Source organism: Pituophis catenifer, unplaced genomic scaffold (genome assembly GCF_029215685.1).
Source record: "Pituophis catenifer annectens isolate HBS135680 unplaced genomic scaffold, rPitCat1.0.hap2 SCAF_3, whole genome shotgun sequence".
Taxonomy (NCBI): domain Eukaryota; kingdom Metazoa; phylum Chordata; class Lepidosauria; order Squamata; family Colubridae; genus Pituophis; species Pituophis catenifer.
In genome coordinates, this window is record NW_027256883.1 from 97,914,108 (window position 1) to 97,941,799 (window position 27,692).

General features: G+C 38.5%; 2 protein-coding genes across 2 annotated transcripts in view; one reads left to right on the forward strand and one right to left on the reverse strand.

The window, feature by feature from the left end:
* Nucleotides 1-16,471, reverse strand: part of APBB3 (amyloid beta precursor protein binding family B member 3) — a 103,427-nt gene extending 86,956 nt beyond the window's left edge. Inside the window, 4 exon segments of the mRNA XM_070940830.1 lie at nt 5,196-5,374; nt 5,898-6,069; nt 16,165-16,417; nt 16,419-16,471. Coding sequence (XP_070796931.1) covers nt 5,196-5,374; nt 5,898-6,069; nt 16,165-16,417; nt 16,419-16,471 — 657 coding nt within the window.
* Nucleotides 16,472-17,416: 945 nt separating this feature from the next.
* On the forward strand, nt 17,417-23,722 carry LOC139313722 (SLC35A4 upstream open reading frame protein). The gene is made up of 3 exons (XM_070939157.1): nt 17,417-17,461; nt 19,514-19,612; nt 20,716-23,722. Exons 1-3 carry the CDS (start codon nt 17,447-17,449, stop codon nt 20,911-20,913), a joined length of 312 nt encoding a protein of 103 aa, XP_070795258.1. The 5' UTR covers nt 17,417-17,446; the 3' UTR covers nt 20,914-23,722.
* Nucleotides 23,723-27,692: the final 3,970 nt, after the last annotated feature.

The following is a 27,692-nucleotide window of genomic DNA, read 5'->3' on the forward strand; positions in this document are numbered from 1 at the left end:
CCCCAATGATGCAGATATTGTTGTTATCCAATCCCCTTATTATTTCTCTTGTTTTGTTATAAAACTCTTTCAAATTTTTGTTTGGGGCATAGATCGCTGCTATTAATATTGCCGAATTGCCTCTCTCAATTTCAACAATTAGTAATCTACCTTTGGGATCTGCATATTTCAATTCTGTCTTCATCTCTTTTCTAATATATAGTGCCACCCCTCTCTTTTTCTTCATGGCTAAAGAGGTATAAAGATTCCCCAATTTTTTATGTTCCAAATATTTTCTGTGTTCTTGTTTAATGTGTACCTCCTGAAGACAGACTATGTCTGCATTTTGTATAACTAATTTATTAAAGAAGGTTTTTCTTTTTTTATGATCGTTAAGTCCATTTACATTAATCGATAGGATTTTCCAATCGTCCATCCTTGTTGCCTTGTATTGATTTACTTAAATTTGAGGTTTGTATTAGCTCGAACTGCTCTTTGAGGTCTTTGTTTCTTCCCTGCTTCGCTACTTTCTTTCTCTTCCTTTTCTTTCTCCTCCGTGCTCTCTTTCCCCGTCGGGACCTCTTCTTGGGATCTTCTTTGGGTGAGTTCTTCTTCTGTAGTAGCAGCTTCCAGTTCCTCTTTGCTACTTTGTTCGTCTTCTGACCCTCTCAGTTGGTCAAGGAATTCTTGAGCCTCCACCAGACTATTTATTTTAATTCTCCTCCCTTGCCAGGTAATCAGCATACCCTCCGGCAAGGTCCATCTAAAAAGTATATTCCTTTTATTCAGCTGTGTGGCCAGGAATCTGTAGTCTCTTCGTTGTTCTCTCACCCTCCTCGGCACTTGCTTCAGAACAATCACCTCCTTTTCCTTATAATTAATCGGTTCTTCTTTTACCATTTTATAAAAGATATCCTTAACTTTCTTTCGTGCGAACCTTATATGTACCTCTCTGGGTAGTTTGTTCCGTCTAGCGTAATTCGTCTGTACTCTGTACACCTCGTCCAATTCTTTTATTATGTCATTTGGATCCTGTTGGAGCACCTCCGCTATTAATTCCGCCATTACTTGTCCTAAATTTTCGTCCTTGTCTTCTGTAACGTTTTGGAAACGCAGATAGAAAGAGGCCTTGTCCATTTCCAACTGCGTAATCGATTCCTCCAGATCCCTATTCTGGGCCATTAATTTTTGATCTACTGTCTCTAAATCTTTCTCTTGTTGTTCCACCTTAGATTCTATTTTTTGTATTCTCTGTTCGTTCTTTAGAATGGCTTGTTGTATGTCACCCATTTTCTGGTCAATGCCTTGTATGTCTGTTTTCATTTCCTGATGATTATTAGACATTTTCTCTTGCATTAAGAGCATTGTCTCTTGAATCATTGCTAATGATGCCTGCATCGCTTGCATTGTTGGGATCACTGATGTTTTCTCAATTTTTGGTAGCCCTTCCATCGATTTTTGGGTTGCAGGGGATGACATTATAATTGTGGGACTTGAGACGCTGGAGGTTACTTTCTTTCCTGTTTTTGCCACAGTGGATGCAAAACTTGTCATCTCCCTAAGCACTTTCGCCTGTTCTTTGACTATCCTTTCTATGTTCCTCCAAACCGTCATCCACTAATTGACTTCCCTTGCTTAGTTTAACAGTACTAAAGAAAAGAATTTTTTTTTATAAGATATTCCCAATTTACAAGACAAGTAGAAATGGTATAATCGACCTTTTCTCCACTATGCTGCCCACTACTTAGCTTTGTTGACTAATCATTATTTGAAAGCTGTGTTTCTAATTTAACTCAATTCCTAATTATCAATTAATTAGATTCTCAATTCTTAGAAAGAAAATACCAATATATATTATCAATAAATTAATACTCAATGTCCAATCAGTAGACCCTTAATTAATTGATGTTATAAATTAAATCACTATTTTATAAAGTTAATCCTTAATAATATTAAACACAATAATCAATCAATAGTCAATCAATAGCCACTCTATGCTCACAGCAATGAAAAATAGAAAAACAAGACAGAAAGAGTAGCTGATAAATAAATGATAGATATATAAATAAGTAAATAGTTAAATAAATATATATATAAATAGGTATATAGATAGGTATATAAATAGGTAAATAAATAGAAGATAATAGGTTCTAATATGTCTATACAGGTATTTAGATATATTAATTAGCTATGTTGTATTACTGCTTTTAATACTTTGAATATATAAATACTTTGAATAATTTAAATACTTATATAAATATTTTGAATACTTTAAATGTGTAGAAAGAGAAGAAAAAAAAAGAAGAATAAATATGTATATATTATAGTCTTAGACTATTTTTAAAGTAATAACAATATGTATTAATACAGATTTAAATTCAGGTCTTCTTAGTCCCTTCAAGTACCACACTTATTAGAGTCTATGCAAGAAAGTACATTGATTTAATATCACCCTTCTACTTCTCGCTTCTTCAGGATCTCCAACACCTTGTAAAAAATAAGTTTAATTATTCCGTTGTTCTCTTCCTGGTGCTCCTTCCTTCCTCTCTGGCTCTTCGTTATTCCTCTCGTTGGTATCAAGTATGGTTGCACTTCTGGTCCTAAATTTCCGGTCGTTCTCCTCTCCAGTCAGCAGAATCTCTTCCCCACGTCCTTAGAGCTCGGTCTATGCAGCAAATTAAATCCAAAAAGGTAGTGCCGCTGGTCCGCTTGCCGATCTTTCCTCCTTCTTTCTTGCCAGCCTGTCTGCAATCTTTTTAGCTGTTAATCCTCCTCCTTTCTTTCAGTCGCCGCTTTTCTCCTCTTTTGAGCCCTTCCACTCCGACCCGGCCAGCGAGGCTTTATCCGATCTCCCGATCTCAAGCGCGCTCTGGAGAAAGTGGTTGCTGGTGTACTCGCCTCTCTTTCCCGGAATCTTTGCTTCCCCTCTTGTTGGCTATCATGGCTTCAGGTCTGCCATTAAGAGGCAGACGCGCCCCGTTAGCTTGACAGTGGAAATCGGTCACGCCGGGTGGGTTTGCGCTCCGCCACTCGACTCACCGAAGCCCCACTATTATCCGCGAAGCCCTCCAGGCTTCCACGCCTCAAACGGTCCCCAAAACGTTGCGTTAAGTGGCAGTGGGAGAGAGCGATCACTCTCACCACGCCATAACACCACGAGTCACCAACCGGAAGTCATCCACTCACAATTATTACCATGTTTCCCCGAAAATACAACCTACCTAAAAAAACAAGCCCTAGCCCAATTTTCACGCCTGCGCCTAATATAAGCCCTACTCCCCAAAATAAGCCCTAGTTAAGCCCCGCCCATCATCTGGTTGTATGAGGTGAGGCAAGGTGCAGGCATAAAAATCAAGCTAGGAAGGGGTGGGGTTGGAGCTGCCCCATGCACCTCACACCTGCTTACCTTAGGACTGCTGCAGCCAGGCCTCCCTGTCCTGCTGCTGCCCAACTTCTGCAGCCATTTGCAGCAGCTCACGGCTTGACGCCACATGGCGCATTGCGCTGGTGCCACTGCTCACAGCAGAACACCACAAGGCTCGTTGCACCAGTTCTGCTTGTGGACCAGTTCAATGTGCCATCCTCCTGCCACGAGCGGTGGCACAGGCACAATGAGCCACATAGTGGGCACCAGTGTGACGAGCCATGCAGTGCCTGGTTGCGAGTGGCTACAGAAGAAGTTGAGCAGTGGCACAACAGGTATTGAGGCATGGGAGGCCTGGCTGCGGCAGTCCTAAAGTAAGCAGATATGAGGCGCATAAGACATACCCTGAAAATAAGACCTAGTGCTTATTTTGGGCTCAAAAAGAAAATAAGACTGGGTCTTATTTTCGAGGAAACACGGTACTATTCAGCCAGATCCGACTATTCCATACTTGTGGATTTGCTTTTTCCTGCCTAAATGCAGGAGTTTACTTTTCTCACCACTTTGAACAGTCACGAAGCAACCAGTCATTGAGTCAAGGACTACCTGTAATGGGAACTGCTCTATCCCTCTTACTGGTATTATGATGATGATTGTGATTATTATTCTGTTGCTTTACATGTACACTGAGAGCTTCTGCACCGGAGACAAATTCCTTGTGTGTCTAATCATAGTTGGCCAAATAAAGTATTTCTTTTTTATTATTTTCTTTTCTTTTCTTTTCTTTTCTTTTCTTTTCTTGTCGAGTTATTATTCTATTCTATTCTATTCTATTCTATTCTATTCTATTCTATTCTATTCTATTCTATTCTATTCTACTCTACTCTACTCTGTCTTCTCTTTTCTTCTCTTCTCTTCTCTTCTCTTCTCTTCTCTTCTCTTCTCTTCTCTTCTCTTCTTTTCTCCTCTCCTCTCCTCTCCTCTCCTCTCCTCTCCTCTCCTCTTCTCTTCCACTCCACTCCACTCCACTCCACTCCAGAAAATGTAATGGGTCAAACAAATATAATCAAATTAAATTAAAATACTAATGCTATTTCTTTTGAACATTGTTTTGAACGGTGATTGAGTTGCTCCACACAGGTTATGCCCTTGAAATGATAGATGATTTTGGCTTTGAAAATCAGAAATCTCTTTCTTTCTCAATAGGAAAAAAAGGAGATCATACAGACCCATTGGGAGAATTGGAAGAACTGAATTAACATGCTATTTTTCATAATATTTCACATTTCTATCCACTGTAAAAGATTTCTGCTTGCATTTATTGACACACATGAACAAAGGGGCAAAATTATGGTGGAATGAGTCCCCAGTTGGCGAACAGCAAGAATGGATATACAAGCAGCCCTAACCTATGGTTTGTTTTTTCAGTTTATTCGATGTCAAAATGGTTGGGTTTACATATAACATTAAGTAATTCATAATTTACAAGCCACAATACTTGAGATTATCCAATACAACTAGTCCCAACTCAAGAAAATCACATGCTGCTGTGAACCCAGAGGGTATTAATGATATGGTTTATAATAGTGATGGTGATTATCCTGCAGCCTCCAAAAAGAGCGGGAAAGCACTCCCCATTCTTGCACACTTTTTGGAGGCTCCAGAGGCCACCACCTCTGTACACCACCTTCTCATGCAGTACACCACCTTCTCATGCAGCCCCAGGCATGTCATCAAAAATGACATGGCACATCATTTGTGACATGTGTGTCATATGCCAGTTTATAGTAATAGGACTGATAATAATAGAACTAGTAAATAGTAATAGAACTGATAGTGTGTCAAAGAGTACCGTTTCTGGAAATGCAGCTTCCCCAGCATGACCAAGACCAGAAGTACGAGAAGGGTGTTGCCACTGAGTGGTTCCTGTGGGCACATGCCAGTAATAGGTACCAGAAGAGTCATGGATTTTCCTCCATCCCGAAGGAAGGTCGAGCTCTCCTTCCATGTTTTGGTCATTCCACAGGTTATCTAAAAAGAAAAGATATGCTGATTCTAAAATAGAAGTTTAATTTCGAACCATTGGGATAATATTAAAAAGAAAAGTAAATCAAAATGTTATTCAGTTTATCTTTTTTTTATTTTAGAGCTGTGGAAATTCATTTTGTGGTTAGTTTATCATTTCAGCTGAATCAATGTCTATAGTTTCTTCCCCTAACAAGCTGAAGCTAAAAATTACTACTCATGATTATACCACAGAAGCTGAAAAGCAGTTGAAAGCCACTTTAAATGATACAATACACAAACTAGACATGTTGTTTATCCTTATCTCCAATCATCCCAGCCCTACCCAAAGATCATCCAAAACATACAGCTGTTTTTATATCAAGACATCCATGATTAATCTTTTAAAATGCTCAGACATGCCTGCAAGCACAGTTCACACTGCCAAGGAAGCACAGGGGGTGGCAATCAGATTACCCATCTGTGATTGCATTTTAAATTATTGTATACCCAGTTATTGATATGACTACATGTGGACAACTCCACTCACTTGCAGGACTCCAGAAGAGAACGTTCAGGGTCAATTTTGGGGATACACCTTGACCTGTGTAGATGATTGCTCTTAGAATAAAATAAAGCAGCCTCCAAATAGCAACTGTTTTATCTGCATCAGCCCCAGAATAGACTCCATGTAAAAGCACCTGTATATGCAATATGCTGTTCTGGAAAAGATAGAATAGATAAATAGAATTCTTTATTGGCCAAGTGTGATTGGACCCAAGGAATTTGTCTCTGGTGCATAAGCTCTCAATGTTCATACAAACAACAAAGTGATAGGTCATATATCATTGATCATAATTGCAATAATTAATCATAAGATACAACAATAAGTGATAATCATAGGTATCAATAGGAGAAGGTAGTAGGAAAGTTGAGAAGATAAGAAAGATGAGAAGAAGTTCTGGAAAAGCCAGAGTTTAAGCACAGTCTTTCAATTAATCAGTTATGTGAGCACAGAGAGATCTAACTTCTAGGGCAGGAGTGTCAAACTTACGCTGTCACATTGTCATCGTTGTCATGTGACGTATTGGGACTTTTCGCCCCTATCGCTAAAATGGGTGTGGGCATGTCCAGCGCCTGACGCATCTGGCCCGGAGGCTGGGAGTTTAACAGCCCTGTTCTAGAGTGATCAACAAAACTTAATTAATAATTTAGTGACTAACTCCCAAATGAATCCCAATGATGAATTCAAAAAAGTTGGGTGATTGGATGTCTGTGTTCAATGAGAATTGGTCAGGTGAGAATTTGTTTGGAGGTGGTCCCATTAACATTGTAAAACTGAATTTTCAAAAACCATGTTGTTCATCAGGAAAGGCTCTTGAATGAATTTAGCAATTGTGGGAGAAGATCTGTCCTTTTATGAATGCTAACTGGTTAAAAACAAAAAGCCATACATAAGAATCAGCAATTTTCTCAACAGATCTGTCTTGAACACAGTGTTTTTAAATGTGTTCATAAGTAATCTTGATTTAAGGAGCCAGTGTGGCATAATGGTAAAGGCTAGAATGGGTGCAGAGAGACTTGGATTCTAATCCTCCTTCAGCACAGAAGGCAGCTGGGTGATCTTGGGACAGTTTCCCCCTTAATCAACAGCAGGCTCTGCGGCAAGCTGGCTCAAAAACAAAACTCTTCATCACATCCTGTACTGATAATTTCACTGTGTGAAGTAGGAGAATGCTGTGCAAAACAGGTAGACCCTAAAGTCAAGCAGGATCTTTAGCTTAGAAAAAAAAGCAATGGAGGGATCACAAGATAAAAAGGATATAAAGTCATGCAAGACAAGGAGAAAGAAGATGGAGAAACTATTTCTCAGAAGATTAGGATTAAGATTTATCCAATGAAGGTGATTGGAAGTAATATTTAAAGACAAAGGAAAACTCTCACATTGCACAAGAGTCAACAGTGCGTGCACAAAGAGGCGATTGCGCAGGAAGCGCGTGCACAAAGAGAACCAGTAGTAAAGCCGGTTAGAACCCACCATTGCTGCAATTGCATGTTTTATAGTATAATACTGTTTAATGAAGAAGTGTAAGTATGGTAATATTGTGAGCAAAATACTTATTAATGAAGACTGAAGTAAAAACGTTATTTATAACTGGGTTTGTGAAACAAGGAGAAACTGATGAAAATATTTCAAATTATCCACTGCAAAAATCTCTTAATAGATAAAATATTTTAATGTATTCATTCTTTATCTTAGTATATTTATATATGTTCGGGGTTGCCTTTCTTCCATTTCATCTTTTTTGTTGTACAGCAATCTTTCTTCTCAATCCTGCCATCTCCCTCTCTTCTTTCCTTCTTATTTTCCTTTTCCCTCCTCTCCTGCTCCTCTCTACTTCCTCTTCCTTTCTCCTTCTCCTCCTTTCTTCCTCCCTATCTAGCCCTCTCTCTTACTCTGATTTCCCCTCTCTTCCATCCCTCTCTCTTCTCCCCTTCTCTTCCATCTCTCTACTCTCTACTCCTCTTTCATTTCTCTCTATTGCTGTATTCATTTTCAATTTAATATTTTCCACTATGGTGTCCAGGCAACCCCAATCTTTCTCATTTATTAAAAATATTACTCGAAATGGCTTCCGGCGCCGCCAGACGGTCCTCCGTGACCACCGCCCCGTTGCCTGTAAAAGAGCCGCCTTTACATCTGAAAGGCGGCTCAAAAAACTCCATTTCCTGATGGAAATGTGAGTCTGAGCGGGCGGGGATGGGTAGAGCCCTCTGCGAAGTCCCCAGAGTCTTTTTTAACTCTTGGGGACGGGCAGGTTGGAGCTCCCTATTGTCCCTTGCCGCCGCTCCGGGCATCGAGTGCAATCTGCTTTTTTTTGCAGAGCCAGGCGCTGGAACCGGATCAATTAACAAAACTAACAGATGGACTTATTAAAAAAGATGAGACTTGGATTTTGGACCCTAAATCGCAAGTATCCTTAATGAATTTACAAGCATTTTAAAGTGAAAGAGGAAAAAAAAAAAAGCTTTAAAATGGCCGCTGAGGCTTGAGAAGTAGAAGAAAGTTGAAACTAAGAGTCCTTTCATAACAGATACAAAGTAGCGGAATATATACTGTTGGCTACAATTTGAAAGAAAAAGAGTTATTTTAAGTTCCTCTCTTCTTGGAGATTTGTACTTGATCTTGTTTGGGGGGTAAAAAAGAACAGCCTGCTGGAAGGATGGCGTTACTAATGAAATCTGATAGACAAGAAAGGGGGGGGCGCTCCCCCACCCACAACTGTTTGAGCAAGCGCTGAGCCTACAGACTTTGCAGAATGGTTTTAATTTAAAAGAACTTATTCAGGAGGAAATGGCAAAATGTTATGAGACTGTGAACCAGAAATTTGAAAATTTAAGGCAGGAAATTAAAGAAATGATACAACAAAAGTATGACAATTTGCAACAAAAGATTGTAAGACTGACTAATGGTTTTTCAGAAATTGTTATAAAGCTGGATACAAATATTAAATTGTTAGAGTCCAAAATGGAGAAAATTGATGATTTGGACAATAAAATATTAAGAATTGAAAAGGACTTAATAAATATTCGAGATAATAGCTCAGAACTAAAGTCTAAAAAGGAAGATGGTCACGAGACTTATAATGCAGAAGATATAAAGCAAGGAATTGAAAGAGAGGTTGTAATGCTGCAATACAGAATTACAGAATTTGCGATCAGAATTAGAGGCTTACAGGAGAATAATAGTGATGATTTAAGAAAAACATCTGCTCAAGTTTTGGCTGGGATCTTAAAGGTTCATCCTGAGGAGGTATTCAGTAAAATTAATAAGGCTTATAGAGTGAATTCCTGGATTGCAAAACAAAGGCAACTGCCTAGAGATGTGGTGATTTACTTTACAGACAAAGAGATAAGGAATGATATTGTGCAAAAATCTTTTAATTCTACTTTACAACTGAATGGGAGAAAAATCTGGATATTTAAGGAATTACCGCCTAAGATGGTAAGAGATAGAAAGAAATTTGGTCTATTGGTGACTGAGTTAAGAAGACAAAATATTCTATTCAGGTGGGATGTCCCAGTGGGTATAATACTGAGATATCAAGGAATAAGATATCAGATAAATACTGTTGAAAAAGCGGAAGAATTTTATCATAAGGTACTTAAAAAGCAAAATCAACAAGAGACAGAAATTCAAGAAAAGCAGAAGGAGATGGAGACAATGAAGAAACAACAAGTTAATGAGGTCTCCACAGATGAGCAGCTTTTGGATTCTTCTTCAGAGGTCTCAGCTGGATTATTTAATATAAGAGAGGCGGTTCCGGATCCTATTGCAATGATTTGTCAAACCACAAACCAGCATGGAAGCCAATTAGTTGGTATACAATTTACAGAACCAGAAGGATCTCAGCCACAAAAGCAAACTCAACAGGATCAAGATATACACCAGCAAAACCAAATAGTTGATATACAATCCACAGAAAGGAATTTAGGATGGAGATCCAACCCACAAAAAATCAAGAAAAGAAGAAGTAGGTCTCACAAACATAAAAATTTTTAAACTAAACAACAGTAATGCCAGTTACTTATGAGAGGACTGAATATATGAAAAGATAATTGGCAAAGTATTGGTTTATTTTATCCTGAGGATAGGGCAGATCTCTGCAGTGCTGAATTATTTTGGGATGTGAAAAAGGCCCTAAATTGAATGGTTGGAAACATCTTGTTTGATTTTCGGATTTTTGGATAAATATATTAAGTGTATGTTGAGTTATATGGCAAGAGATTTACTGGATTGGGGCACGCAGAAGATCTGGTTGTTACCCTATTACGATGGTTGGAATTAATAATCTGGATAAAAGACACCTCCATAAACATTATACGGAATATAATTATAAAGTCACTCGGGTGGTTGTTGGGGGCTCTTTTTGTTTCTTTCTTCCAATATGAAGATATTCGTTACTGATGGGGGCAGATGGTAATTGAAGATTCTGAAAATACTGTTGGAATAAGGATGCGATGTTACCCTAACATGGGTGATGGAATTTATCATCCAGTTGAAGGATATTACAGAAGATGTTATATGGATTACAAGCAAAAAGTTTTTTTTTTTCCTTTTAGGATTTTATTTACATAAGGGAATATTCTTCTAGGGGAGTGGGCAGAAGAATAAAGATATTAAGAATAATTATGGTAATTTTGTAGGAAAGTGGGTGGAGATAGGATAGGTTATGGATTGTTTAGTTTAAAGAAAAGGGATATTATGTTTAGATGTGAATGTATGTAATGAAGGGGGGGAAGGAAATGGGTAGTTGAACTGAATAAGTGTTAAATTGGGATTTATTGAATAGTATTAGAGTGGAAGTATGCTTTGAAATGTTATATCGTATGGGGGGTAGTAAAAGGGTAGATTACGAGAGGAAATTGTTAAATTGGGAGATATAATAATATTATGTTAAATCAGGAGTTACTAGATATTGTTATAATAGAATGTCACTTTGAAATGCATATTATAGCATAGTATAAGGGGGGCATGATAATTTTATTAGAAAGAAAGGGTCAGTATATGGAGATGGAGTAAGTGGATAGCAAAGTATGATATAATCTGTTATCAATTTGGGTTTTATTATGAAGAAGTCAAAGGGGAAGGTGGGGTGAGGGGGGTTAGGGAGGAGGGGGGAAAAAAGGGGGAAAAATTGTATTTGAAAAACTTTTTCAATAAAAAAAAAATATTACTCGAAATTCCCCTCCACTTTTTAATTATTAACAAATATTTTAACTTATTGCATTTTTTCCTTGAAACCTTTGTTAAAATAATCTTCCAACCCTTGTTTTTTTCCCTTTAACAATGTATTTCTTCCGTTTTACTTCTTACAAGTCTGTCATTTACATCATTTACTAACATTTCATTTTCATTCAATTTTACATTTCAATTTCCATCTTAATTTCAATTAATTCTTTTGTTGCTTTTATTTCTCTCCACTTAGTGCTTCCTCCAACATCAAAAACAGTTCATTTTTTTTCACATTTCATCTACTGATCTACTTTACATTAAACAGTATTTTCACATATAATTTCTACAATTAACATCCTTCTCTTTATTAACATATTAATATTTTCACTGACTCTTAACCATTTTCTTTTAAACTCTCCACAATCCATTTCTTGATGCTTTCCTCCCTTTCTCCCATTCCCTTACCTTCTTCCTCTTCCTTTTCATATATCTCCCTTTCTGCCTCTTTTCTTTAATTTTCACTCTGTTAATTTTCCCTCTCAATATTTCCCCATTTATTTCTCTTCTTTTCAGTTTTGAGATGTATTCTCTCTTATCCATTTTCATTCTATCACTGTTAATCCCAGTGTAATCATCTATCTTTATTTTCATTTATTTCCTTTTCAATATTTTCTCCTTGTTTCTCTTGCTTCTCATTCATCTTTTCTCTTTTTTCTTGCATTCTAACCAATCCTCTGCTTCCTTATTTCCCTTAAATGTTTCTCTTATTTTTTCAAATATCTCCCTTAATATCTCACATTCATCCTCCCAATTCTCCATATTGTCACTTTAGAAGGCTAGAATTTTCCAATTTATTATTTTCATTTACTTATACTTCTAGTTTCAAAGTCCATGCGATATCTCCCTTTTCTTTCCAGATAGTGTCCAGTTCAAATGCTCACTTGAACCATCACAATCTCAGTCCTTGTCCTCTCTGCTTCTCTTAATCTTTTCAGCTGTATACTCCTATGGCTCTTTCCCACAATCTCTCCTCCAGCAGATGTCTCTCTTCAATTCACAACTCTTTCGGCAACAAAGTATCCATTTTAAAACGCCCGTTTCCTCTCTTCCAAGTTAAATCTTTTTATTGTTTAAAAAATGTTCCTCTGTCTCCTTTTCCCTTGTCTTGTTTTTATTTCTTTCAAAATCCAATTTAAAATCTAGATGGAAGATTCCTTTTAGGGCTTTCGTTTTAACTTTAAAGGAAAATCAAATACACGGATATAGAATAGGCGCTACCTGGCTCAATAGTAGTAACTAGTGGACAACCACTTAAGTAAGAGTGAGCAATGTGCTATAGCTGCCGGAAAAGCCAATGCATCAACAGAGGGAAAGCACCCAGATCAGGAGAAGTAATAATACTGCTCTCTACTAACTGGTAAAATCATACTTGGAATATTGCATCCAGCTCTGGCCACCACAATGTAAAAAAGATGCTGAGACCTTAGAAATTGTGCAAAGAAGAGCAACAAAGATGATAAGGGGTCTGGAAGCTAAACTGTATAATGAATGGTTAAGGGAACTACGATAGGTATGTCTAGCTTATTGAAGAGAAGGATTAGGGGTGATATAATACCGGTAGCTATCTTCAAGTACTTGAAGGGCTGTCAAGAGGGGATTGAATTATTGAATTATGCTCCAAAGCACATGAGGGCAGGACATCAACTGGCAGATCATTAAAGAGAGAACCAACCTAGAACTAAGGAGAAATTTCTTGACAATGAAAACAGAAATTTGCTCCCAGAAGTTGTGGGTGCTCCATCACCAGAGATTTTCAAGAAGAAATTGGACAACCATTTGTCTGGAATGGCATAGTCTCCTGTTTGAGGAGGAGGTTGGACTAGAAGACCCCCAAGGTCCTTTCAAACCTGTTATTCTATGTTTTATGATAGAGTATGATAGAGTATCTATGTTTAATGATAGAGTATTAAAAACATACCTATTTTAATAAAGATAACCAACTGGAAGTCTCTGAGTTGACTTCAGTCCTGTAACAATTTTATATTTTTACATGCAAAATAAGGTAGGGGGCAAGATTTCATATTTTCAATAACTTAGAAGTACAGTTTTCGCCAAACTAAGATCAGTTGCATGCATGAACATATCAAAGTGGTTTTCATTCATAGGGGAGTGCTTTTAACAATGTCTTTTGTCAGGATGCCCTTTTCAACTTCCCAGTGTAGCCCAGAATTCTGTAATTTCCTAATGGTCTCCCATCTAATCACCACCAGGTCCAGCCCTCTATAACTTATCAAGATTAGCCAAATAATAGTATCATTATTACAGTTACTGACCAGCATTTCATACAAATGTAAGAAATTGCAAGGCTCAGAGTACAATACAAAATGTTTTCTAGAAGTTAAATTATATAAAGTGGTTCAGAGAATGAAACACTATAAATACAAACAGTAAAATACTTTAAATATAAATATATAAAGCTAGTTAATTAAATTATAACATTATTTTATGAATAAAATACTTACATGCTAAGTATACTAAGCATGCTACTAAGCGTGTGAACCTTATCATGATCCATGAAATATGAGAAATAACAGAAGGTATAAAACATAAAACAAGATAGGCACTAAAATATTGATATTTATGAAATCCTAAAATTAGGGAACTAATTTGCTGCATAAAGTAATGGAAGCTAAATAAATTCTGTTTCTTTCTTGAATTCTTAGGGTTCTGGTCCAACTATAAAAAGCAAACAAGATTATTCTCTGATCAGGTGGAACTTCTATTAGCAAGTGGAATTATAACTCTAAGTTGCAAGTTGCTGAAGAAATCCCACTGAGGAAACATATGGACTAGAGTCTCATGTTCCTCTGGGGAACAGGGGCAGGCTCATTTTGTCAAAGGGGCATAATTATATCTTCCCCCAGTACTGCAGAGAGCAAGATATTAAAGTGGACTATGGAAAAAGCTCTACAGTGTATTGGGCACTTAGTATTGAATAACTAATTTGCTGCATGAACGGTTTCCTCTGTATATTCTTCCAGTATTGATCACCTGATTTACCCTGCTCTACTCAGAGAACTGTGTCAAATACCTGCTGCTAGATTGTCAGTCTAGTTCTTGATAACGTAATGGCTAGAAGGGCTTTACATGACTAACTGCTCTTGTGTAAAACATTTTGAATTCTGGCTTTCCAGAAAAAGGAAACATTATCCAGAACAACTGTGACAACCAGGGACTCTCTGGAAAAGTGAAGCTTAAGCCAGAAATAAAGCTAGCATATATAGGACCCTAGCTGTAACATTAAAAACTTTGTAATGTTATACACTCACACGCAGGACGCAGTGGCTCAGTGGCTAAGACACTGAGCTTGTCAATCGAAAGGTTGGCAGTTCAGCAATTCAAATTCCTAGTGCCACGTAATGGGGTGAGCTCCCGTTACTTGGTAGTACAGGGGTTTAAGGCACCCAGTTATTAAGCTGGTTATTAAGACCAGCTGCCTGCAATTACTGCAGGGTTCGAATCTCGCCAAGGCTCAAGGTTGACTCAGCCTTCCATCCTTTCTAAGGTAGGTAAAATGAGGACCCAGTTTGTGGGGGCAATAAGCTGACTTTGTATAAATATACAAAAGGATGAAGGTTATTGCTGAGCACATTGTAAGCCGCCCTGAGTCTTCGGAGAAGGGTGGCATATAAATCAAATAAAAAAAAAAACTTGTCCCAGCTTCTGCCAACCTAGCAGTCTGAAAGCACGTAAAAAATGTAAGTAGAAAAATAGGGACCACCTTTGGTGGAAAGGTAACAGTGTTCCATGCGCCTTTGGCGTTTAGTCATGCCAGCCACATGACCAAGGAGACATCTTCGGACAGCGCTGGCTCTTCGGCTTTGAAATGGAGATGAGCATCGCCCCCTAGAGTCGGGAATGACTAGCACATATGTGCGAGGGGAACCTCTACCTTTACCTTTACCCTCACACGCATATACACGCTACACCCTCCATTCACATATGGGGCAAAAGCTTCACTTTTATGAAGTCATAAAGTCATCAGCTATGAGACTGTTAAACTCATAACAATCTGGGACAAACCACAATATGAAAAATCAATCCAGGAAAGTTGCTCTCCAGATAAATAGACTGAGATATTAAATATATCTAAATTCTAATGCAACAGTAAGAGCATAATTGATGTATTGATATTGATGAGGTTTTCATAGTTAGTCAGGATTTTAAGACCTTTCTGAAGATACAGCATTTTCATATTTATTTCTATTCTGAATATACAAAAAAAAAAATTAAAAAGGGAAAAACATTAAGGAAAAAGGTTACACTGCTAAGGAACCAATGGAAATGGATGAACTGAACCTACTTTCCTACCCTTTTTTTTCAGCACCACGGAAAGCTGTCTAAAAATAGGTCGTCAAAAAGGGTGGCCCAAAAGAAAGACAAACCCGTAAAACTGCACATTACAGGAAATGGATTTTGCAAAGCTGCCCTCTCGCCTCCCCCGTTGTCCCCGCTTACTTTCACCATGGAAACCAATTATGAGTGTCTTCATATTGATGTGGGACAAGAGGTGAGCATCTTCTCCCCGACCAGCAGGCGGCAAAGGTAACCACTTGCGTTTAATAATAATAATAATAAAAAAGGCAAGGTACATGGCACATTGAGGCAACGACATCATCTGCTAAAAGCGGGAGGCTGGAAGCCCCGTCCTTTTCATGCCATGCCATGCCCATCTGGACGCCGACATGAGCCCAGAGGCTGACGCCCCAGCCCAGGACGAGTGCACGAGGGTAGCCAGATAGGAATGGCCCCATCAGACCCCCTGCCCATTCTCCAATGAGGAAAGGCAGCCCTGACGTACTTTCCAAAACCCAGACGCGCACACCCATGTCCTAGTGGGGAAGTCAATCGAAAGGCACCCAAAGCCACTGCTTTCTTCGGTCTTGGCCGGTCGCATGGCCGGCGAATCCGAAGTTGCTCCCATCCTATCCCACTTGAGGCCGCCGCGTCCCTCCTCCCAAATAGGTGCTCTCGCCTCCCTTCTCTCCCGCCGCGCCGGTCCTACGGCTGCTACTCTCACCATCGCAGTTGACCAGGATGATGGCCAGCATGTAGTCCTTGCCCAGCATAGCTGCCTCGCTCGCTCCGGAGGCAAGATGTTGTGCAACCCGGCGGGGAGGGAGGCAGCAGCGATGGTGCGGCAGAGGGTGACGCCGAGTTTGGCCTCGGTGGGAGGAGCCGATCCGATCCAAACCGAGTCGAGCCAAGGAGAGAAGGAGGGGCGGAGGGTGATGATGCCAGCATGCAATGTAGCTCGAGCCGGGCCAAGTTCTGTTCCGTGAAGGAAGCCCAAGCTGGCAGCACCACCTACAGGCGACAGGGCACATTGATGTCTTCCGACCCTGCGGATTGCAAACAATCCGAGGTGGGGAAAGAAAGTAAAAGGCCGATCTGCTGAACCAAACGCTGATCTTCCTGTTGTCATTTGATGTTTACGCTAATACCACTTGAAACCACGTCCAAATCGGATAGAACGGTCTGGTGAAACAGTGAAGGTGTTGAATTTAGAGTAATTCCAGTCCACGGACGCTCATTGGATATATTTGGGGAAGTCGCTCTCTCTTAGTCCCACCTCAATCGCGGGGTTGTTGTGGGAAAAAAATAACAGAGGGAGCGCTAGGTGCGCCGCCTTGAACACCCGAATGAAAAAGCGGAAATGAAAAAAATACATTAATAGAAGAATGTTGAAGATGCTTTGGGGAGAGAGTAAGACAGAATGAAAGGAGTCGGGGGGGGGAGGAAGAGTCCTCTACATTCCTGAGTTCTCGAGAGGAAGATGGGGATTTAAATGCAAGGACAACCGCGGAAGATTTGCATCTTATAGCGTCAGTCAGTCCTTAAATTTTCTATGACTTAGTGAACTCGATTGGCTTGATTAACTTGAAAATTGATATTTAGGCCTATTCCGAATGACTTTGGGATTATTAAAAAGTTGGTAAACGAATAATGCTAAAAGAGTTACAAACCTTCAATTGTATTCTTGTTTACTTGTGACACATGTTTATTTCAATTACAAAAGTGCCTATTCCAGCCCCTTGCGTACTGGATTCTTCTAGCTTTTAAACCGCTTTGTTACACTGAATTTCAAACATGCCCTACCAATTAAGATAGTGTGACTTCAACGCAGCATCCTTTGTCGGCTTTTGCGTTTGTATGGACATTGACAACCATATTAAAATCCATATTTCCCCATTCATTTTCATTAAAAAAAATCCAAACTAAGCCTACAGATGCCGAAACCACAAGAGCGGCACTCTCTTCTGCGCATTTGCAGAAGGAAGGCGAGCAATTTCCGGCTAAAAATGGCGGACGATAAGGTAGGCGCGCGGACGGAAGCGTCTTGTTGGCTCCGGGTTTTCACTCGCGATCGGTCTTTCTTCCCTCGTCCCCCAAAGTGATATCGGCGGAGATGGGCAGCTGCATTGGTCAACCTTCAACTTGTCGTATTTTGTTAGACATCTTGTTTTTGCAAGCTGGCTTTGTACCCGAATCGGGTAGTCCGTGAAAATCGAATCCCAAGAAATCAACTTTGGGGATTCGCGTTATTTAGACACCTTCCCAAACCTATTTATCGAACTCCAACCTTCATATTTTTGGCCACCTAAAGCCAGAGCAACTACGATTTTTGCTGCCCCGTGCAGAAACTCGTGGAGTTGGAATTCGTCGATCTTCATAATCGTGATAGTCACAGAACTGGCTTTTTTTGTTTTTGGTTTAAGCATGGATCCTCATTATATTTTCATAATGTTTCACCTTAGTTGACGAAAGGTATCACCCAAGGGCCATATCACAGATACAGCTGATTTGTAGTTTAATGGTAAGCCCTGGAGGGCAGCCGTTCTCTGCATTAATTCATATGATTCGTGAGAACCTATGCCCAAACTATTTATTTTTGCATCACCTAAAATTTTATTCATTCCTTAAATTTGGTGGTGCCTCACTGCCGAAAAAAAATCTCTCACAATATAGTGAACTCAATAAACAGATAGGAACAAGATACAGAAGAATAACAAAAAGCATATTTTAAAAAGGTTGGAATCTCTTACTCCTTTGGTTTTGATTTTGTATATGGATTTGAGAATGGATTTTGTGGAACTCCCACATTAAAATTTAAGTAATTCATTAGGATTTGTCCCGAGAATCCATGTTTTGTGTCATAGTTCCACAAAGTACAGAATCGATGTAATAAAGTTATAATTTGATGGTGATTTTGGAAATACTGTACTGCTTTCAGTCTAGACTATCCGTCTACATGCAATCTTTAATTAATTAGCCAAATTTTATTATGACAAGTTATAAATATGTTTGATAAGTGCAACTGTAGCAGCTTTTCAATAGCTTTATGTTGCATCACTATCATGGTCTCAGTCTGTGAAGCTGTCTATGTAGCCTATTACAGATTTTCTCCCGCTCTCCCAGCAGGTGTGCATGGGATCCAAGGGGGGACAAATTTCAAAAGCAGTATTGTATCATGGCAATGCAAACTCTATTTCTGTCGTATGTACCTATATCTGTACTCCTGTACAAAATGGACAAAGCTTACAATGAGATTAGTATTCATCATTTTGATGAAAAGATTGATCCTGTAGAATAGAATAATAAAATGATTGGCCTCCCCCATAGTTCTAGGCATGCTTTGATGGAAACAGCATATTCTCATTTCTCCTAAGTACTTCGAACCTCCGAACTTCCGTCTTTGAACTATGAATAGGTAGGATCAGGGGTGAAATGCTCCTGGATCGGACTGGATCGCCCGATCCGGTAGCGATTTTTCCCTGTGGTTCGGCGATCCGGTAGCGATCACCGCCCAGGTGTCATTACTTCCTGGTTTTAACCAGGAAGTAATTTTTTTTACCTTCTACGTGTGCGCTTCTGAACCGGTAAGGGAGGTAAGTAGATTTCACCCCTGGGTAGGATGTTAGTTGGGAGTTGAGATATAAGGGGAAGTGGTTAATGGGAGTGCCTTTGTTAAGCTGTATGTCTGAATATAGATCTTTCCCCCTAAGACCTGGTCATGTACGTGATGCAAACCTTGGTAAACAAAAGTTGCCTGCTGCTGGTAGTAACTAATATTTGAAAAATAGTCCACTAATGAATTCTTATTTCCTGCTCTGAAAAGCATATAGTTAAATTGTGTTACATGAATGTACAGTATTGTTTTTGATCTTATGCTTTTGGAGAAAAGTCAGACACATTTAAAAAAAGACCCAGTATCTTCCTGATGTAGTAAAGTGATAGATTCACACAGATTTCAAATTCTTGGAATTGCTGGACTGCTTTGGTCCTCAGTTCTTTGCTTTCTGGAACAGAGATATTGAAATAGATTGTGCATGCAATTTGGAATATGCTTTTTTGTTTCCAATATGTAGGATTCTCTGCCAAAATTGAAAGATCTTGCTTTTTTGAAGGATCAGTTGGAAAGTTTGAAACGAAAAGTTGAAAATGAAGTACAGGCTGGAGTGGGGCAGGTAAAAGAATGGAGTTGCTTTGTTTTCCCAGTAAAGGCCTTTCATTTGCTACAGGATGCTTAATTATAAATGTCAACAAAGTATGATTTGCTGATTAACATCCTGTTAATATTCCATCAAAAACAAACATCCTAATTTGTAAACCATAGTAAACATACTATTATCACCCATCTACTCACCCCCAAATGGAGATTCAACTGTACTGGACAGCCCTTCATTTCCTTTAAATTGAGAGTTTACTGTATAGTTTATCTGTTAATGCACCACAATATTTATTTAATGTATCCAACATAACTTCCTCCTATTTTCCCCACAACAACAACCCTATGAGGTGAGCTGGGCTGTCTGGCCCAAGGTCACCCAGCTAGTTTTCATGATTTTTAGGGCTATATAAAGAACGTATATTATGATTTATCCATTAATACATTATTAATGCAGTGGATAATGTTTGATTGAAATATAAATAGAAAACTCTTCTTGATCTCTGTCAGAAATAGCCCAATTAAGTATTTGCTTATTAAAATTTAATTCAGGTTTTGAAATATAGAAAGAAATAAAAGGACATCATGAGTTAAGATCAATTGTCCAATTATTTACAATTCAAGGCAAATAGGTTAGGACTAGAAAGTTCTAACTCTTAGTGAAGCCACATAAAAGGTTTCTGTAATTTCTCCACAATACCATATGCACAATACCAAATGAAGAAACAGGAGTATACCAGTTTCTACTAATAATCAATAATTCAGGTTCTGGAGATATTTGTGATCCAAAGGGCTTGTCTAAAGGCCAATTATACAGCAAATAATTTGTCTTGTTTTAATAATAAGAAAATGAATCCAAGTTTCTAAATTCTTATATATGGAAATCTTTTAACTATATCTGTCTCCTAAAAGTCAATAGTTAGGTCCACTCCACTGCATGCAATTTAAACAGTCCTATCATTAGGGAACAATGTATTTGTTGTTTAATGCCTTGATTAGTAGTTGTCTGCAACTGGAATCAATATATCTTTAGTTAGTAACATTATATTAGCTTTGAATTCTAGAGAAAATATGTGAATTTTAGTTTAGCTCAGAAACCTTATCTTTTTCTTTTTTCAACAGGATGGTTCTTGGCTGGCTTCTCCATTTGTCAAAGGATTTCTTGCTGGATTTGTTGTAGCCAAACTAAGATCTTCTGCAATCATAGGCTTTTTGGTGGGGAGTTGTACTGGAGTGTTTGCGGCTCAGACCTATGCAATTCCTGATGTTGAAAAGACAGTCAAAGACTATTTCAATTCATCCAAGAAAAGATCAAACTAGAAATGCAACAATATTCATGTAACAGTATACTCCAGGGGAAAAAATAATCTTTCGGCTTTTCATTTCTTTCAGTTCTACATAGGTCAAAATATTTAGCTCCACTTTAGACCTTCTTATTAACTGGAAAAGTGTTTTATAATGAACAAATAATAACATTTCAGCAGGTCTGCTTTTTAAGGTTTTCAGTTCTAGAATGAAACTGATGCTGCTTGCTTCAACTGTCCTGGGGTTTAGATCAGATGAAAGCCTGGGTTTGGATAGCAAAGCAGTCTCTCTCTGATGGAGCAAAAAGCAATTGATACGGCATGCCTGCTATAAATGTGCCCATGCCAGGAAACACAGTGTGAGATACCAACTTTCTCCTAATCATGTATATATATTATACTGACATATGCATTTCATTTCTTTGCTGATTTGAGTCCTTCTTTGTACAAGCATCTACTTGCCACAAAGATAGTGTAGATTTCTTTTTTAAAAAACAAACGGTGCTTCTTCCCTTTTCTCTATACATCCTGAAAATTATCACTGAATATTGGTTGTCTTGTTGTTGTTATATTTTTGGTATTGTATTAAGTGGGTATTGCTGATCCTGATTTATCTCTGGTTGCTTTATACTCCTTTTTTTAATTTTAATGGCTAGAGTCTTTGCCACCTCTATTTTACTTTTAATTGCTTTAAAGAAATCATTCTTCCTGCACCAAAGACTGACTCAGCATAGGCAACCTGCCTTTTGGTACTTAGGAGCCTTGTATGCAGCTGGAAGCCCTCGGTGCTCTCTATATGACCTGCCTTTGACAGATGGCTACATATCACTCAGTTTAAGCTTTCTTAACTTCAGTTAATCTTTCTAGGTCCCATGCTTTTTGATATTTCAGTTATCTCTAGTGAAACTGTGCTGAAGATACAAAATCTTAATGAATCTCCAGAATCACTTTCTTTCTTCATGTATTTGTTTACTTGTTAAACTATCTTTTACTTAAGAGTTTAAGGCAGTAATCAATGCCCCTCTATTTCCCCCATAACAATTTTATGGGCTACATGAGAGTGACTGCCCCAAAGTCTTCTGATGAGCTGCTTTAATCAGTTTTCCACCATTACACTATACACTAAAACAGACTTTTTCTTTTTTGTTTTGCTAAATGTGGTAATTCATCTGTCAAGAAGCTAAGCAACTGGATTCCTAGAAGGTGTCTCATTTGAGTATATTTATTATATACTAAATCTGTCCATGAAATAATGTGTTTGTGTATATGCATGCGCATGCATTTGTGTATGCACATAAAAGGGCTGTCGTAACTGGGTTGCAACACACACACAGCCAATAGATGACAACAAAGATTTGATGACTTCTTGCACTGCTTTCTCTCTGAAATATAGCTGTAGATACATAGAGCTACTGTTTTAGCATAGAGCTAAGTTGCAAAATATGGATGAACCCTGGATGGCAGCAAATTTTGTGCAAGATATCATTGAATCAAGTTCAGATAGTTCAAAGCATATTGTGGGAGGAAAAGGCCACAATAAAGTATCAGATTTTATGTAATTCAGTTATGTTTTGTACATACATATATATACACACATACCTTCAATTTATGAATATATATATATTCATTATACACACACACATATACACACACACACACACACACACACATACATACACACACACACACACATATGCATGCATGCATGCATGGCTTTTGGCCATAAATAAAAATTATTGATATTAATATTCAATGTATAAAAATGACTATGAATGGAATGGTTTATCATAAAGTATAATCCCTCTCTAAGATAACAGTTTTACCTTAGTTCTGTTTAAATTCTGTTTCAATCTTTAATCTCCTTAATCCCTGATGATAAAAGCAGATTCTTGTATAGAAGCCTATTTTTTTTTCCATATGGGGTAGAAGTGCCTGGAACTTTACTTTTGTCTGCCAGATCTTCATTCCAGAAGGCATTAAGAGATTGTTTTGTTTTAATGCGTGGTCATGATTTTGAATCTGTTATGATAGTAAGAAAGTGGGACCTTAGAAAGCATTTTCTGGCTACCTAATGGCCAGATTTCTGAATCTTCAGAAGGGAAAGATTTATGTTTTTTTATAAGTAGCACTAGAATATTGTCTCCAAGATGTCCATCTCTATCCCTGCAGTTTTTTTTATCATACTTGGAGTTGTGTTGGAAGACGGTAGGCTCACCCAAGTGCCAGTTAATCACTCTCTGATGGGAGTATTAGAATTTTGTTCTTTTCTAAAGATTCAGTCTAACACAAATGTCTTATAAACATTAAGGTGATTATGTGCCTTTTGCAAACTGGTTTTGTTATTCTGTATTTTTTGCCTTTATAAAGAATGTATTGCTCCCAGATACTTTCCAAGAATAGATACAACACAAGCAACAACCAAACACAGTTCTTTTCTGTTCCATAAAGTTTTCCTAATTTTTCTTTCCTGGATTTGCTAAATAGTTAGCATGTTTAAAACCACAGGTTTAAGTGCTTGCTTTTCCAAATGATGTTCAGAAATGTTTTTATTTAAATTCAATTCCTTATCGTTGCCCTGTAGAATGTAGTCATATTTTATATTCTTTTTTTGGCCAAGTAGTTTTGAACTTCCTTAAGTTGTTTTTTATTATTTTGAGTATATCATGTAATTCTGATATCATTAGCATTTCTATTATCCTGTAGCCAAATTAATAATTGCAAACAATCAATAATTAGAAATAAGACTATACAGTATTTCCATTTATACTCACCAGGTGCCTTGTGTAGATTTCCAAAATAAAGTATTATGTTTCTTTCTTCGGTAAGTACTTAATTTATCTAGAGCATTCTTGATTTCTGATAAACTTATCAAAAAGGATTTTTTTTACAGCAGTGTTGTCACTTCTGGGAATTTTAAAAAACTTGATAGGATTGAACATGGTTTAATTCAGTGTCGAAGTTCAGTGTCACCAAACAATATCTAAACTGGAATATGAAAATGTTTACTGTTTGAATTGTATTTTTGTTCATTTGTTATAAGGAAAACTATTAAGAATTTTTAAAAATAATAATGATGTGAAATTTATCAATGAATGGTTAATAACAGTGGGGGTTTTTTTTTATCACCCAGTATATTTGCTTAGCTTCAAATGTTATCTAAAAATTTGGAATGATGAAGCATAATTATCCCACTATGTTATAATTATCCCTTTTACCAGTTAAGTGTTAAGTGCTTGGAATGCTTTTTCCCCCTGACATAATACACAGTGGGGGTCCTTTAAGGAGAGTGGCAGACTGAAGTGAGCAAAAAGCAAGCAATGGCATAAAAGCAAAGAGGCCACACCTGCTTCCATTGCTCCATCCTGGGAAAGTATCTTGTGTTTACTGCAAGCCAACAACGTTTTCATCTCTGTAAGTCTACCCATTAATATTGCTCCATGTTAGCCACTATTTTTCTTTTGTAAGCCTCTACAGACCTGGATGTTACCCCAGGGGTTCAGGCCAATAGGTTAGACTAACCTTGTTGGTATGCTTTTTATGAGGAAAATGTTATTCTCCAGGTGCATGGATTATTTTTTTCATTGTCTAATCTTTGTATATTGCCCATAGTCACTGTTCTGAGATGGGTAGCTATATAAATTAATGAATGGGTGGTGGCATGGGTTAGGAAGAGTGTGTGGGTGCCCATGAATTGCAGCATGGGTCAGAGAAGATACATAGGGATGCAGGTGGGGAGAGGCAATGCAGGTCAGGGAGGATGTGTGTAGTGCTCAAGAGGTGTGTGGGTCAGTGAAGGCATGCAGGAAGATGGCACAGGTTGGTAGAGTGCATGGGGAACGGCATGGGCCAGGAAAGGTGTGTGGAGGTTCCTTCCTTCCTGTTTCTTCTTCCCTTTCCAGCAAGCAGGTAAGGCTGCTGCTGGATGGAGGAGGAAGCAAGGAACTGCAAAGCTGGCTGGGAACTGTCATAGAACTTTGGAAATGAAGATCAGTAGCAGCAGCCAGTAATATTGAAGTATTCACAACTTCTCCAACTTTCATTCCCTCAAGAGTCCTGGATCCCAGATTTTGGATGCACATTTTAAGTTAGACCGTTTGAGGTACCTTGGTTCCAAAATCATCCTATGTTGCACCATTTTGCCCAGTTAAAGGTCATGAAAACTAGAGTTTTAGTAATCTATAAATTGTGAAAGTTCTTTGCAGTACTTTCATTCTGCAAATTAGAACTGTTGTTTTGCTGACTTTGTAGCCAATTATTCTCTGCATTGGTTCCAGTTCTGCTGGCTTTCTGTTTTGAGTACAGTTTGGATGTCTTGCAGAAATCCATCTGCCTAGACCTGGGGCTTAAGTGTAGAAATCAGGGTCCAGTCATTTGCTCTGTGCGAAGATGTCTCTCTCCTTCGCAGCATTTATTGCTTTTTTATACAGTTTTTTACAAGCAGAAAAGGCAAACCAGCAACAATGTTTTAATTGGTAGATACTATTCGCCCCCCTTAAGATGCCATTATCTTGATGGTGAAGGCAAGGTGAGATAATGCAAATCAGAGCCAGAATGAGATCATACAAGCAGGCAAGATACATAGCATCTGAGGCAAGGCAGTGTGCTGCACACAGCCTGACACCATGACCTTTTACCTCTATATCTCACTCTGTTTTGTTTTGTTTGTCAGGGCATCGTAATCAGGAGAGAAATTTCCCTGCAGTTGCTTATACAAGGCATAAACCTGGCCCTGAGGCAGTGTGAGAGGGGGTTTGGGGCGAAATGCAGTGATACATATATTACAAAAAGAGGGAAGACACTGAACAAAACAGCACCCACCAATCAAAATAGCACAAATGATGACTGAATAACATAGGATGTTTCCCAATAAGCCTGAAGGTAGCCAAGACCAAAGGCTTTCCCACCAAGATCCTAAAGTGTCAATTTTTAAATCAGAGGCCAAATTATGTAAAATATTAAGTTGATGCTGAATGTTCCGTGACTCATCTGAAATGTTAAAGCAACAAAGTCGTTCAAAATTTTCACAACCCAAATGCTGGTGTAAAAGCAAATAATCAACAGCAGCATGATTTTGAAGAATAGCTTTTCTAAAAGCTTGCAGCTCATGGTTGATTGCTGAGATCGCTGAAGAAGTGGCATTAATGGTTTTTGCTAAATTACACGCAATAGCATTAATATTTAGATGAGCATGAACAGCAAGTGCTGGCACATCCACCATAGATATAGCCAATGCTACGTATTCTGCTTGATAAAGTAAAGCTGTTTCAGAGTCACAAGTGTCATCTAGGGTGACCCCATGCCGAATATGGCTCGAGTGAAGTTGTTGTTTAGAAAGCAAAACAGGAATCAACCGGCTAAGAACACTGCGCTTCACTAATATTAGTAGGAATATAATTAAAGGTTTCTTGGCCACATGTAAAAAGCCACCCTTGCGGTAGCCAAATATGGGCAAAATTAAAGGAAGTCTCTTCAAAAGCTGTACAGTTTAAGACAGGTGAACTAATGTGAAGACAGTGAGGGTTTTTGCTTGAAGAAGTACAATTAACCATTTTTACACATGTTACATTTTCAGGGACCGCTACCACTGGAGTATGCAAATCGATTGCATTAGGGGGTGGATAATATGCAGCTACCCCCCAATTAGTTATAGTCTTATAGTTAAAGTTCCCTCCCAACAAATACCTACTCAAGCCAGTAAAGTTCTGAATTACAGGACCAGGGCTACAGACAGGGATTAAACATGTAGAAAGCAAATTTTCCATATCATAGGCTTCAGACAAACAAAAGGCATCAGATTTTATGATGTTTGCAAGGTGCACCCATAGGTTTTCTTTCATTCGTTGTTTGAGCGAATGTTTAGGTGGAATAACAGCTGCTGTTGCCAAAGTACAGCTATTAACAATCATGCACAAACAAATTATGTCTAAGGAATTGGCAATTAAAACCGCAAAAATGGCAGCGCACAAATTCTCGGGTGTTTGTTCGACTTGTTGCTGCTGCAGCACTGCCTACGCTTTGGTGGTCAAATTCTTCACATCTCCCCATGTCACTGGATTGGCACGACAGGATCGGATTGGTTGCTGCACCGTCTGTAGAGTCACCTTTACCATCTCTGGGATAGGATTCAGGGGTTGGTGCCACGACATCCTTGGCTGGGCGAACACAGCGTGCTGGAATCTAGGGGCAAGCACAGCAGCATAGCCTCGCCCCCAAGTAATCAGAGGGACCGGTCCCAACCATGTTTTATCTGGTAATGCCTGATAATGTACCAGAGGAGGAGGCAAGCTTGTTTTTTGTTGAAAATGCCTCTGATGGGCAGTTGAATTAGAAATTGAAAAATTCAATTTGTTAAAGGTAAATAATACTTTTGTAACCTGTTGTGTTACCCATGACAAAGTTGGTACCCGTGAGCCCTCTTTTTTTATTTGTTTGTGAAGGCAGTCCTTAAAGGATCAATTAACACGCTCCACAATGGCTTGACCTGTTGAATTATAGAGGAGACCATGAGTAAGAACAATATTCCAGGTTGTACAAAATTGCAAAAAAGCCTGTGAAAAATAGGCAGGCCCATTATCTGTTTTTAAAGAAGAGGGCTTGCCCAAAGCCATAACGGCCGAAAAAAGATGAGAAATAACATGATTAGCTGTTTCCCCTCGTCAAGGCGTAGCCCAAATTGCTCTGGAATAGGTATCAATAGATAAATGAATATATTTCCAGGGAGCCAAAGAGGGAACATGGGTAACATCCATTTGCCATAGTTGATTAGAGATGAAACCATGGGGATTAACTCCTGTG